We start from the raw sequence: 15,098 nt of genomic DNA, 5'->3' as shown, positions 1-15,098 counted from the left end.
TAAAGAAAGACAAGGGAGTGATGAAATTTTGAATGAGATGAAAGGAGTTAAATACCTCTATGCAATTTTACCCGTGTTTGAATTTCTAGTTAATAAATTATAGATATCAACTTCTTGGGGCCGATGTAGAACTAACCTTCTATTAGGGGATACATAGTTTTTGTTTTTCGGCAACATATGCATAAAAAATTAATGACTCACTACTCACTAGGCCCCCAAAATGTGCATGGAATAGGCATAAACCGTTATAGATCCAGATTGACAGGATAAAATATTATACTGCAAGAGAGCACATCCACAAAGAAGCTTTTAAAAATCAAGAATACACGCTGCATATCTCAGAAGGATCATATTCCCTAGCCAATTATGAGCCGCACGCAAAATGCTCCTTGCCAATAGGATCATTTTCATGTCAACGCTTGCAATGATGGAAGAAAAAATTACAAAATGAGGAAAGTTCCATTAGATTGGAAGCTTCAATAACATTATCTGCTTTATGAAAGTGCGACATTGTACAAGTATCATGCCCAAGGGCACATGAGAAATTTAATCTTCGACAGAAAATAATTTACACGTTTTGCCGAGATCTTTCAAGGGTTCTGCCAGCTTACAGCGTGGCTATCTCATTGACAACTTGAGATTTGTCTGCTTCAAACTGTTCGTCCTCTGCAGATTATTGTGAATACAAATAGGTAAGCAAGAATATTGGCAGGCATTAAGTACATGGAGACGGTGTTATGTATTAGAAATTGCATGTACAGCAAAAATTGAATAAAGAGCCAAGAAAATGAATGCACCGGTGTCATAAAAAAATATTCTATCAGTAAATCACCTACCTTTGTCCAACCTGAAATCATTAAACAGGCGAAGGAGCTTGTTCTTGTTTGCAACTAATATCGTTACGATCTCAGGGGGTTTGTTTTGATTTGCAGCAAATAACTATAGAGAAACAAGAAGACATCATATAACTCCAAATTTTTGAAATTTTGATGTTTCACGCTAGTTGCAGACACACAAAGCATAGTACCTTGAATACATGAAATGCCTCGATTTGGATGTTCTTACTGGACTCCTGAAATTGGGAAAATATCAGTTAATACACCCAACTGGCCATCCCAAATATGTAAGGCATGTATCACATGTAAAATGCATCCATCACAGAGCAGAAACACAGTAAATGCTATGCATTATTGATAATCAAAGAATGGATTGAGACATTAAAAAAAAAAACAACCACATGTATTAGAACAGAGTATAAATCAAATGTATATATCAGAGACGCTCAGTGATATTCTAAGACTTGAAAGAAAAATCCTCCCGCATTTTACTGGAATATTAAAATGGTAAAGGAGCAAAAGACAAAAAATAAGATTTCAAACTTCTCCTTTAATTGAGAAGTTTGAGAGAAGATTAGCTTTATGGAAAGGAAAGTCTTTATCAAGAGGAGGGAGATTGGTTCTAGTTAATGTTGTTCTTTCTTCCATGCCTATTTTCTGGATGTCTTTTTTTTCTCTTCCTGGGTGGCTTGTTGATAAAGTTGATAGGATGAGGAGACGGTTTTTGTGGACTGGGTCTTTGGAACATAAGAATTCTTCTAATTTGGTTAAATGGGAGGAAGTGTGCAAACCCAAAAAGCTGGGTGGATTGGGAATTATAAATTTAAGAGTTATGAATAAAGCTTTGTTGGGGAAATGGATTTGGAAGTGGTTTGATAATAAAATGGAGTTTTGGAAACAGATAAGTTTTTACAAATATTTTGAGAACAGAAACTGGACAGAATATTTTTATTCTGGCAAGAGACTTTTATCTCATTTCTGGAAAAAAAAATTTAATAATGTTGAAAGTTTCTTGTGTAGTACTTGTGTTAAAGTGGGGAATGGAAATCAAACTCTTTTTTGGTTTGATAAATGGTCAAGTACAAATACTCTGGCTTCTTTGTTTCCTGCGCTTTTTCATATTGCAGAGTTTCCTTATGCTTCTATTAGCAGTTTGAGGAAAAAATTTAATAATGAATGGGTTTGGGATATCAAGTTTCAAAGACAGCTGACTGGAAATTTGGTTTTTTAATATTTTGATATGTTGAAGAGTATTATGTCTGTTAACTTTGTTCACAGGGAGGATAAAAGAATGTGGAACTGGGAAGCAAAAGGCAAGTTCACTGTTAAATCATATTATCATTTTCTTACTGATAGAGGAGTAAGGTATGCGTATATCAATCTTTGGAAACTCCCTGTTCCTTTAAAAGTGAAATTTTTGGTTTGGTTGGCTTTAAGAAATGGTTTAAACACAAAAAAAAATTTGGAGAAGAAAGTTATTCATACAGATATGATGTGCAGTTTTTGTTCTAAGGAAGAGGAAAATCATTTTCATATTTTTGTTAAATGTGAGTTTGTATACTCAATTTGGAGATCTATTCAACACAAAATGAATATTAGAAAGGATTTTACTGTATACTCCTTAAAAGAAATCTGGAAGAGTTGGAAGGATGAGGAACAAGTTAATGGGAATATAGAAAGAGAAGTGATTATTTGTTCTCTTATTTGGTGTATTTGGCAGGAAAGAAATGATAGAATTTTTACAAATAAGAGGAGAAGATCATTAGAACTTTTGAATAAAATTTTGACTTTTGCAAAATTTTGGATAGGGTCACAGATTTCTGACCGTGCAACTAGATTACAAGAGAGGAGGAGAAAGAAGGCTGCTGCAAATGCTGAGAGGGCTTCGGTTCCTGTGGTGGGGGTGATAGACTTGCTGGAATGATAGTTAAGCTGGAAGTTTTTTGTGATATATTTTGTGGTTTAAAATTGAAAAACTTGTATATCAGTTGGTATTGGGTTATAGTTTCTGATATTTTGTTGCTAGATATCAGTAGGAGAGAAAGACTTGGTGAAGTTTCTTACTTTGTAAAACTGTGATGATTTAGGGTACTCATTCTTGGTTGGGGATGAATGCCTTTTTTTGTACCAACCTTTTTAATTTAGCTGGCTGGATTACTACTTTGGTAATCCATCCTTTCTCTCAAAAAAAAAAAAGATTTCATAAACCGCATTATTATTATTTAGTTAGTGAAAATTTATCACAAATGCTATGAAGAGAAGATAACTCTAGACAAGTCATGGCAGGCCGAAGTTGGTTAGTAGCCAAGGGAACTATTGATGAAGTATTATGATACGCTGAAGATAATAACTTTCTCAAACTACTGCTCTAAAGTAAAAGCATGTTATACTGAGCTTAAAGTCTATTGGATGAAGTATGAGAGCCAGAAAATAATAGCTTTTCTCAAACTACTGCGCTAAAATAGAAGGATGCGATACTGAACTTAACATCTATTGGATGAAGTATGATATGCTGAAAATAATAGCTTTTCCCAAACTATAGTGCTAAAATAGAAGCATGTTATACTGAGCTTAATGTTTATTGTCCGTCTCTCAAGAACGTTATTGTGAGCTTAAGTTTCTTATTCATGACCTGTAGGGTATGAAGTACAACACCCAATAACACAATGTCCCGAAATGAATATGGTTGCTTCTTTCCAGTGTGTTTCACAAAGCGAGCAATGGACCCATGCTGATCCAGAAAAGGAGCACTATTATTAGAAACTTGACGTAGTACACTAGCAAGCAACATGCATGTTAATGCCAAAAGTCCCAAGTCAAAACCATTAAGTCCTTAGATGCGTTTTGACGCCCAAATGGTGCTTGCTACATGGAAGAGAATAGTGTAGTTGCCCTGAGATGTGATTTTTTTAAGCCACCCTTCGAACATATGTTTCATTTTTCTCCAATTACACATAAATTAGTGAGTTTAGAGATGTGGAACTCAGTGTATATAATGCTGTTCTCCTAAACATTGAATAAAATAGAAGAAACAACTATTTTGCTAAAGATAGATCATTATTTTGAGACATAGGAATCATGAAAAGTAATGGTGCAGGTAACTCAAAAGATACACCATATCATGCAAGTGGAGAAGATCTCACACCCTGAGAAGGTTCATTAGGATCATCAAGTTATCCTTTGCGCTAACATAGCGCATCATCACTGCTGAATTTGATCGCTCTAGTAGTATATCCCCCAAAAGCTGAAATAAATAGTAAAGTAATTAGATTAATCAGAGTTTTAAGGAAAACAAGGTTACGTTTGATAGTGCAAAAAAAATATTTAATGAGGGTACAATTTAAGAGGTTTTCAAAAACCCAGTATCCTCATTTTGTGTGATGCACTTCAGATGCTTGTGAGAACAGACGCAGAAAACTAAATCAGTTATTTAAGAGCTATGATTGAGCAATAATTTAATCCCTCTGAACATAAAAATTAACATGGTGAGTACAAAAGAAAATACAACCTTGATTGCTTGCCTTCTTGTGATGTAATTGGGAGATGACAGCAGCTTTGAATTAAATTCTGGAAAGAACTGCAACACCAACAAATAATTGAAATGAGAATAGCATTCTGATAATCTATCAAATCAATTTGATACAAGAGCACAGAGAAAACAAAGAGAAATTAAAAAGCAGACCATTTCAAACAATGTTGATATCATGATGAAGCCATAGTTACTGATATCATGCACCATTACAAATTTTCAACTAAATGTAAATGCTTCATATGATGGTCATGCTTATCTGCATTGCAGGTCACACTTACTTTCATTGCTATTTTTTTATTCGAAAATGCATGTTTTAGCTCAATTATATAGCAAGAAATAGCTGGTTATATCATATAATTGATAAGTATATGTCATATGTAATAAATTTGAAATACATATTTTAATGTGTAAGGTGCATAACTAGATGTCCATAGACCCTGCATCCTTTTCTATGAATTTTAAAAATAAGTTTTGTTTACACCAGGAAAAACACTAATACAACTATATTCACAGTTCACAAGATGTGGGTCAGGCACCTACCCATGGTAAAGAAAAATATACATGACTTGCATAGTTTTAAGAACTTAGATTAAATTTCAACAAAACCATAGCATATTTGTTTTGCATACAAGTAGGCAAGTTACTTTTCACATATTAATACATATACTTATGGTTGAGAAATGTTCCAAGGATTAAATTAAAAATCCGAGATGGCTGCCTGAATACTCATAAAATGCATAACTGAAATGTTATATGCAATCATGGTTCAGTAACTATTAAAAACAAGGGTAATGACTTCTCAGAAAATGGAAATAAATGGTCAATTGCTAATAGAAAGGCGGTCCTGGTCCCCTACAAGGCTAGCTGCTAAACAAAGGAAGAAGTGCTTTATGTAATTGCTGGTCAAGCATTCTACTGAAGAACTTAAAGGAGCAGCACAGTGCGTTGTTGAAGCAATAGATGTATAACACAACACATACACGGAGAAAGCTCAGAGACATATATGACTCGCTCTAGAATGACCAATAACTGCAGTTCATTGTGGGGAATGCAAATTCTGATTTACTCAATCCCTGTTTGTTCCTCTCATTATGCAGATAGTTAAGAATGTAGACTAAAGAAGAATATGGTGTGTATACCTCTGTAACCAACAGGGAAAACTACGAAAGAAGCATAAAGCTTGTTGCATGGAGGACTAGATTATCCTACTGATATGAACAAGAAGTTTCAAAATAGCTTGATTCATTTATGGCTATCAATGCTCTGTACCCGTCAACATTTATGATATTGGTGTGCAAACTGATAAATGCCTGTCATCTAGGAAAAATTCATAGGTGCTCATGGAGCACCTAAGTGCCTACACCTCTCCTATAGGAGAGGGGCATGTATCACTAGAGGGGAGAATGTGATGTCACATTCTCCCCTCTAGTACCACATGCCCCTTTCCTATTGGAGGGGTGTAGGCATCTTGCTTGCTCCATGAGTAGACAAGAATTTCTCGTCATCTAGAGCCTAAATGCTATTCAAAGAGCCTAAATGCTATTCAAATGGCATTACGAGAAAAGGTATTGTGACAGAATGCGGAGGATGCGCTAGAGTAGCAATGTCATCGCCACGATCATTGTTAGCTGGTTTGAAGTTTCATATAACCTTCAGAAACTTCTCTTAGAAACTCTAATATTAGTGAATACACAGTATTATTAGGTGAAATGCCTAAATTGCCGATAAAAACAACAAAGCAACCACCAAAGGGATTGCCCTCATATCTGAAGCTTTTAAGATATAATCTAACAAGGGGGTAAACAAAAAGGAGCATCTAGTTTTGCTATAAACTGTTGTTTGAGGACTGTGGTTAAGTCAGAAAAATGGCAGCTATGCCTCTATTTACTTCTGTATCCAATATCATTTAGACCTTCCAAAACTCGAAAGATCTACAATCACTTAGGAGCCCTGCATAGTCCTAATCATGCATCCAGATTTCACATGACCTTACACAGTTCCAAACCAGGGCCCTTAAAATGGTTCCTCTTTTAATGAATATATTACTCAAAAAAACCCTAAGTTTGACGGAGAATAAAATAATCCTCAGTGTATTTCATCACCAACCACTTAAATGTCATTAAACCTCCAAACCTAAACAATAAATAACAGATACCAAGTTTGACTAACATAATGATGTGATTTTCTATCTTGCATGGTATTGATAAAGTAAATTTCACTACTAAGTAACAAAGAATTAACAAGTTATAAATTTAATTTTTATGGGTCTTCGCAGGTTTATAGACAATAGGGGGCATTAAGTGCTGCCAGAAAAGGGTTGTGACTCTTATTTCATTCTAAGTTTAGTAACATAGATCCTTGACAACTTTATCAATTAAAAAAGTTGCTCTGGACCTTTTGGTGTTTGCCTTTCTGCCCCTCAACTACGAAATGATAGATTTGACTAAGGTTAATGGTTAAATAGGGTTCAATTGAGTTTGTAGTTAGGGTTATGGTTTTAAAGGAATTTAAAAGAAATGAAGAAAATAAAAAGTCATTTCCTCTCCTATCTCTCTCTCCTTTGATTCAAAAGAGAAAAATAAAGAAGCCCTACATCCAATCTTGTCCCAGTCCCCATCCGCTCGGATTAGCAATCTTCGATCAGCCACCACTCACTTATCCAATCTTACATCACCTTTACCTACAGATTCAAGAGATCTTCTCTATTTAGCTCAAGTTTGCCCGATCTTATGCTTTTCTTTTCGTTTCTTGATTTCTAAAGTCTAGCAAGAGTAAAGCTCTGACCTTTTTAATCTTTTAGGAATTTTTGGTAGATGGTTTATTACAGTAAGCACATATCTTCTCTCATTCTTGATCATCATAACGCTTGCTCCAATGGCTCATTCACAAGATCCTCCGCCCATCTTTTCAAGTGCCCTCAACTTCCATCTTTTAACACAACCACTCATATCTTCACACATCTCTCTTCTACCTATTGGATGCTCTTTAAATATCTCTTGATTTGTTTTAAGTCCCGACGATCTAAGATCATTCTCCACTGCTCTCAACCATGTCGACAACTTTAGAAATTTATAATCTTCTGATGAAAATTTTAAACTTTGATTATATTTAGATGATTTTTTTGTAGCATATAGATTCATCGGATAAAAATCTTGAGATTTCATGGAAGTTCAGCAAGGCTAATAAAGAAAGGGCAAGTCCATTCAAAATTTAAGTTTTATTCATTCTATCATTTTTATTTATTCTATGAGGTTGTAATTAGAGAATTTAACAAATAAGTGGATAATTTACTTGGCTTTGGATCTCTTTTCATAATTTTATTGGAACAAAAAGGGAGTATTTTACGGAATACACGTTCCTAGGAGTGAGTTAATTTTCCATTATCTTAAGAAAAAAATTTGTCCATAGAAAGCTATTTTCAAGTAGGATCGTAGTGCTCCTTATAAATTAAGAATTGGAGAGTGGCTTCAATTCTTTGCAATTTTTTATAATTTTTAGGTTCTTTGGACAAGCTTCAATTATTCATAAAGATACATTAATATTTTAATTAATCACTCTTAATTATTGGCCATTCAACGTTAATAACTTAAATTTACATTGTATATTTCTCTCAGTCTGTAATTCATTCTTTATGATAGGAGGATAATATTAAAATCTCACGAGTAGCATAACTTTGTTTATAAGCCATGTGCAGTCGCACTTTTTTTAGCACAATCCCCAAAGCTTTGTGTTAAAATAAACAAATACTTTATACTGTATATATTACCTTCTATTGTAAAAATTTGGTGATTCTTTTTGTTCTATAATTAGAAAATTCTTGATCACGTGACCCTTAATTTTCTTGTATCTTGGTTGCTACTTAGATTAATCGGACACATGCAAACTTAGTGTACTGGATTTACACTCTTTGGAGACAATTGATCAAGACTCACAATTGGACGGTAATCAACTATTTGTTTATATTAGTTTTGTCTTTAGCTACGTCACATTTGTTTATAAATTATAACAAGAGAAAACTTGATGTTGTGTGCATACTAATATTTTGAGAAAATGGTAGAGTATGAATAGACAATTTCTTTATAGAATCTAAAATTTCTTTATTTTTATCATTAATGTTTCATTTTAGTGATCTTCAAATCGAACTAATCAGTGATAGTGGTATTCGGTCCTTCAATTCTTAAATTATTTAGGAAATTAGTCACTCAAATCATTGAAATTGCTATAGGGTCCCCTAATTCTCATTAGTAGTTTTAAGTCAATCTCTCTGATCGCTTGATGATGTGGTCCTAAAATTTAATTTTGATTGTCAATGCCCGAATTATTTTTGTGCTCATATCCATTTCCATTCTCTACATCATTATGTCGCAGTAAAGTTGTAGGGTTATTATATTTTGTTATTTTGTCATCTACGATGGTTTGTTTCTAAATTTTGAGGAAAATTTAGAATTTTAGAGAAAAGATGGAGAAAGGTGTAGAAATGGGTCGTACTTCTAATTCAAATTTTTAAATAATATAACATTTCAACTATTCATGGGAAATTGAATTTAGAAATAAGTAGCCTAAAACAAAGTTTAAAAACATTTGTCATTCAATCTCGAGGTTTTTTTTCAAATGGGAGGTTCAATCAAAAAATTTTGATTTTTATAAGATAAGTAAAGCATCTTATTTGTACAACTTTTGGAATTAGTTAGACTGGATGATTTATATGAGTATTCATTGAATTCAATGTTTGTTTATTAGTTTACAAATCTATTTACATGCCTCTTAGTTTGCAGATCCAAGCAATGTAGATTTTGGGGACGGATATGACTTTGGATCCTGTTTTGTTCTGAGATTTACAATCTAGATCTGATAAAGTTTAAATCAGCTTCGAGCTCTCTTTTTTCCATTATTTATTCTTTTGTTTGCTTCATTGGATTATTTGAATGTTTTGCTGGTGAAATACGTTATGTTACTTTATTGTTAAGTCGATGAGAAGAATCGGTATGCATTTTCCTTTTGTTATAATGATTGATTTTTGGCGATGAATTGAAGGGAGAAGTTAAGTTTGTCTTTTCTTTTGATGTAATTAACTCAAATATACCAGACTTTAAATATTTGGTTTGTTATCATTGATTAAAAATTCATTTTAGGTCAAAAGTTGTCTCCTTTAGAGCTACTTTATTTAATTGGGAGAAGTTAAGTTTGTCTTTTATTTTTGATGTAATTAATTCACGTATACTAGACTTTAACTATTTGATTTGTTATCATTGATTAAATATTCATTTTAGGTCAAAAGTTGTCTTCTTTAGAGCTACTTTATTTAATTGTTTGATATGATGTTTTCCTACCCATCATTCGTATTGTTGCTAAAATCTCAAATTTTCAATCTTTCAGTAGTTAAACTACAAATAGAAATATCTAATAACAGAATGATGGAATTTAGTGTGTCTGCCACTCAAAATTGTTCAAGCAAAGCTTGAAAACTATCTCAACACGCACGAAAGCAAGGTATTGAAGAGCTATCGCTTGTTGAACGTCCTTTTGATCATAGGTGATTGCATCCTGGTTGAGATTTAGGTAACTCAAAGCACATTTCATACATGTTAGACTTGGAAACTTATGATTATATCTTCATGGTCACTGTGTGTAATTTCAAACTAAATTATGAAACAATGTAGTAGAATTTCACCCATTATAGATGAATACCTCTTGATGAATGTTTCTCTAAATAAATACTAAACTTTTTAATTGTGCTTCATTTTGGGTTAGTAATGTGCACTGAGAGCTCGGGATTTGACACAAGATTAGCTCTGGCTCATTTGTTCATCTAAATGGACCAAGTTTGAACAAAAATTTGAACTTGCTGACATAAATAGACAAGCTTACACATAGGTTGTCTTCATTGGATTTAAAAGGAAACTACGATACTTAACATATGTATAGTTCCCTAGATCGATTAGTTATCTAACCTAGTGTTTAGGTTATCATTAAGGAATGGATTTAGAATCTTTTAGTGGAATGAAATTTGTGGAAAGAAACTATGAAACTTTTCATCAGTTCATCATTGTGTATATCTTTGTCTTATGTTCTCTTATTATTTTATTACAGTCACCATAATGCTATTGCAAAAAGGTGTGATATTTACTTTAGATTGCATAGTTATAATCTCCTACTTATTCTTTCTCCAACTGTGAGAGGTAGACGATGTGGAGTGGATTAGAATATTAGACAGCGATTCTAGTTATTTTCTTTAAAAAATTAATACATTGAAAGAGATTTGGATTATTTACATTTCTCCTTTACGTAGAATTTTTTTCCTTCAGGTCCAGTGACAATCGCATGATCGCGGAGGAGTCTACAGTCAAAATTATATCAAATGAGAGCAATTTTGTTATCGAATATGTTTCATTTCAACTACTTCATAGGTTTTAGATACTTGATTATGGTTTCAAGAAATTAGTCTCTCAAATCAACAGAGTCGCTATTAGATCCCTCAATTGTATAGTTATTTTGAAATTAGTCCCTCAGATTATGGCTAAATCAAAGATTTGAGCGATCTAAAAGCAATTTCCATAATTTGAAGGACCTAATGCGAGTAGTTTGACATCAAGAAGACTTAAGAGTGTCGAAGCTTTAAAGGTATTTTCTAATTTCCTAAAAAAACAATATTAGAGGAGTTGTATGTCTATCTTGACAGATTAGACTGTGATCAATTACCTTGACTTCACAATTAGAAATAACGTTCAGTTACTTTGATGTCTTCATTCAAAGTATAGTAATGTACCCAAAGTACAACATGTTCCTCAACAAGTGAATTAAGAGAAGTGGAGGGAATTAAGAGAAGTAGAGGCGGTCTCTTTATGTCAACAAATGAATTAAGAAAAGTAGAGGCGGTCTCTTTTATGTTAAGAATTTAAGATCTTGCTATCAAGCTTTCGGTATTATAGTTCAGTATTGAGGATGAAACCAAAGAAAAGAGTTTCTTGTTTTTTAACAACTCTCCTAGAGGACGGGTAAGACTTTGCTTTGACTACATGTTCTTTAGAGTTGCAATTTATGTCTTTCATTTGTGGCGACTAAAGTTAAGAGCTTATTACAACAAAGAGAGTGGTTGAGGAAATTCACAAGAAATGATAATCTATATATGTCACTCGTCTTATGTATCTTATAAAATAGACATCATCTTTGATTAAGACTACGAGAAAATTTGAGTACATGAGCATATGATCATTTCCTTTTCAAAACATATTCATCATTATTATACATGATAAAAAATAAAAAAAAATTGTCAATTCTGAAGGTTGCTTCATGTTTGTGGCAATAGCGTGAAAAGATTTTGCATTCCTATTGTGTAAGAATAGCTTCATATGATAGCCATAGTTTGATAATACACATATTTTTATGGAAGTTCGTTAAATGTTTTTCTTTGACACCGTCAATAATAGCTTCTTTCTTATTATGTAGGCAATAGTAGTTATTATTTTTTTCCACATACTTCTAATGAATTTGATGATTATGTAGGCAATTGGAGAATTTGATGAATTTGTTGATCCATTAGAGGAACGGCGATTGTGAAGTGTGAACAACATTTGCTTTCATATGCATGAAATCGGGTTGGGATCTTTTAGAAGTTTTTCCTATTTTTAGTTGCCATTGGGTCCAAAAAGTAGGCATGTGTTTCATTTATGGATTCTATTATGATAAGTTCCTCTTAAATGTATTTATGCATTCTCTCTGGGTTTATATATTAGGAGTTTTTTTAATTCCTATTTTCAAGCAGGATTCATATTTCACATGATTGTGGCAAATTTATTTTAATTTACTTATTTTTAAAAGTGAGGCAACGAAGAGTGAAACTGAGATTTTTTATGCACTTATAGCAATTATCCTTCAAGTTGTATTTTAAATTTTAATTGGTTCTTTAGGATACATACTATATTGTTTCAAGATGTGTGTGTCCACACATATATAAATATAGTACTAATAAATTTTAATAAGAAAGTAATAGCATAATATGATGTATAAATTAGCATTTGAGACGGAACAAAGTATAATGAGAGGGGAAGGTAGGCATTGAAATTAAGATCCAAAACAAATAAGAGAGGAAAGTACAAATACTAGCACGTGCTTGGCACGGGCCAAAATGCTAGTTTAAAGAAATGAACAAAAATGCAGTAGACAAACAGGTAAACACAAGGTAGGCACGTGACTTTCTTTCTAGTAGACATACCCTCCTTTATCAGTCTTTTTCTATTGTGGGTCAACATAAGCTTGCAGTTCTCACGTAGCCTACCTGAAAGGTTGTGGATAAAGGCTTTGTTGATGTTGTATTTGCAAGCACTTTGCTCCTGATTGCATGATGCTTATTCCTGTTATTCTACTATTCTAGTACATAAACTTAATGTTATTTAAATGTTTTGGTTAACCTCTCCCCCAATAGAAAAGGTCAAAAGAAATTAAGATGAATGGCAATAAACTGAAGCTACTCATTAGATAAGTTGTGGCCAAAGGCTTTGTTGATGTTGTATTTGCAAGCACTTTGCTCCTGATTGCATGACACTTGTTCTTTTCATTCTTCTACTCTAGTACATAAACTTAATGTTAATTAAATGTGTTGCTCAACCTCTCCGCCAACAGAAAAGGTCAAAAATTAATATGAAGTGGCAATGAAGTGAAGCTACTTATTAGATAAGTTATTAGTTATCTGAGTCTTAAATACGTCAAAATAATTGGGCACTTTCCTCAGTAAAAGGCTATGTTGATCAAACTACCCATCAACTTATCTAAGAGTACAATCTACATTGTATACCTATCTAGATGCAAGCACTATTGTCATGATGGTGTAACCTTTCAGAACATCACTCCCAACACCAAACAGATATTGCAAGTTTCAAGTTCAACATTATATATGTGAGCACCTAATTATGCATAACAATTAATAAAGACGGAATAATAAGGATGGCGATCTTGATTAGACCTGAGTAAGTGGGTTTCGGTTATGGTTCAACACGGGTCATATTGATTTCAAATTGATAAGTTGATAAATAAAAATATCGGCTACAGGGCCCAGAAGCTAGAACCACACACCAACATGCATGTCATGTTTCACAAACATGCTCAGACCTATAAAAATTTAATTGGAATCCAGTAATACATTACTGTAGACTTAAGACCAACAATAAAACCCTAAGGCCTCGTTTGGTAGGCGGGAATGGGGTGGAATGGAATGGCATTCTCACTTCTCATTCCTTCATACCAAACAAATCAACTTTTTAGATGTTGGAATGACCATTCCCAGAGAATGACCATTCCCAGGGAATGACCATTCCTAGGGAATGACCATTCTCACTTTTTGTGGGAATGGGCATTCCAAGTGAGAAGATAGGGAATGGTCATTCCCATTCAAGAGAGAATCAAATCAGTTATTTATTTTTTAATTATACCCCTATTAATCAACTGATTTCCACATTAGTAATTCTGACATCCTTTTCATATGCAATATGCATCAACTGTGGATATCATTCTTTATATTTTTTTTGGACCTATGAAAGATGCGATAATCTTTTATTTATTTTTCTTTAATTTTTTAAGACTAAGAAATAGTGAGTATTGTTTAAAAAATATAAATAGAACATACACTTGAGAGATAACATGCGCAATAGTATAACATGCACAGAAATTAGTATAACATATGCATAAATAAAATTGTTTAGTTATTATCATTAATGTTTATTTTTATCTATGCATAAATAAAATTGTTTAGTTATTATCATTAATGTTTATTTTTATCTTATTAAAAATATATGTTGTTATAAGGACATTATTAGAAAATACGATTCCATTCTCACTTGTGGACAAGTGATACCAAACATGGGAATGAGAACGATATTTTCATTCTAGCCTCATTCTACAAAAGTACCCAAACATGAGAATGGGAATGACCATTCCATTCCCACATACAATCCATTCCATTCCTTCTTCCATTCCATTCTCACTTATGTCCATTCTCGCGTACCAAACGAGGCGTAAGCTGTTTCTTTAAGGCTTCGTTTGGATACCATGGTGTTTCCTTGTTGTGTTTTTGTAAAAAAAATCATGGTATTGTGTTTTTACCTTAAAATGTTTTCAAAATACCATGTTAAGTATTTTTGGTCAACACTAGTTTGACCCATTATAACAGTAGTATTAAACATATTATTAATATATTATATATTAATTATAATAAAATAAATTGTGAATAAAATGTTATAATATTTAGTTTACATTATTATAGTATTATAAGTATTAAATGTAATACAATATAATATTGTATAATGTATTATAATATTATATTGTATTTTAATGAGTTATATTATATTATATTTATTACATATTATTTTCAAATATTTAATTATTTAATTATTTTGGTATATCAATTTGTTATTGCTGTATATTATATTAATATTTTTATAATAATGTTATTTTATTATTAATATAATATTATACTATTATTAATATAATATAATATTTTATTATACTATTATTTATATAATATAATTTTATTAATAATGTTAATATTATGTTATTACCAGTATGTTATTAATAAATTAATATATTATTATAAATATTTTAATATTATATAATATATTAATATGTTAGAGTTTATTAATAGTACTTTAATAATATATTAGTATTTATTATATAAATAAATATTATTATATTATAAATATATTATTTTTATATTAACATTTGTTAGCAATAAAATATTT

General features: G+C 32.0%; 1 protein-coding gene across 1 annotated transcript in view; it reads right to left on the bottom strand.

Annotated features, from left to right (window-relative positions):
- The window catches only part of LOC109822165 (putative MO25-like protein At5g47540), a 23,821-nt gene continuing 9,057 nt past the window's right edge, over window positions 335-15,098 (bottom strand). Inside the window, exons 7-11 of the mRNA XM_020388325.1 lie at window positions 4,345-4,413; window positions 3,982-4,080; window positions 1,028-1,072; window positions 837-939; window positions 335-666 (exon numbers count right to left, since the gene is read on the bottom strand). Coding sequence (XP_020243914.1) covers window positions 608-666; window positions 837-939; window positions 1,028-1,072; window positions 3,982-4,080; window positions 4,345-4,413 — 375 coding nt within the window. The 3' untranslated portion in view covers window positions 335-607. The remainder of the gene's footprint in view (window positions 667-836; window positions 940-1,027; window positions 1,073-3,981; window positions 4,081-4,344; window positions 4,414-15,098) is intronic.

Source organism: Asparagus officinalis, chromosome 8 (assembly GCF_001876935.1).
Source record: "Asparagus officinalis chromosome 8, Aspof.V1, whole genome shotgun sequence".
Taxonomy (NCBI): Eukaryota; Viridiplantae; Streptophyta; class Magnoliopsida; order Asparagales; family Asparagaceae; genus Asparagus; species Asparagus officinalis.
The sequence above is the reverse complement of the archived record's forward strand: the minus strand, read 5'-3'. Positions and strand labels throughout refer to the sequence as shown.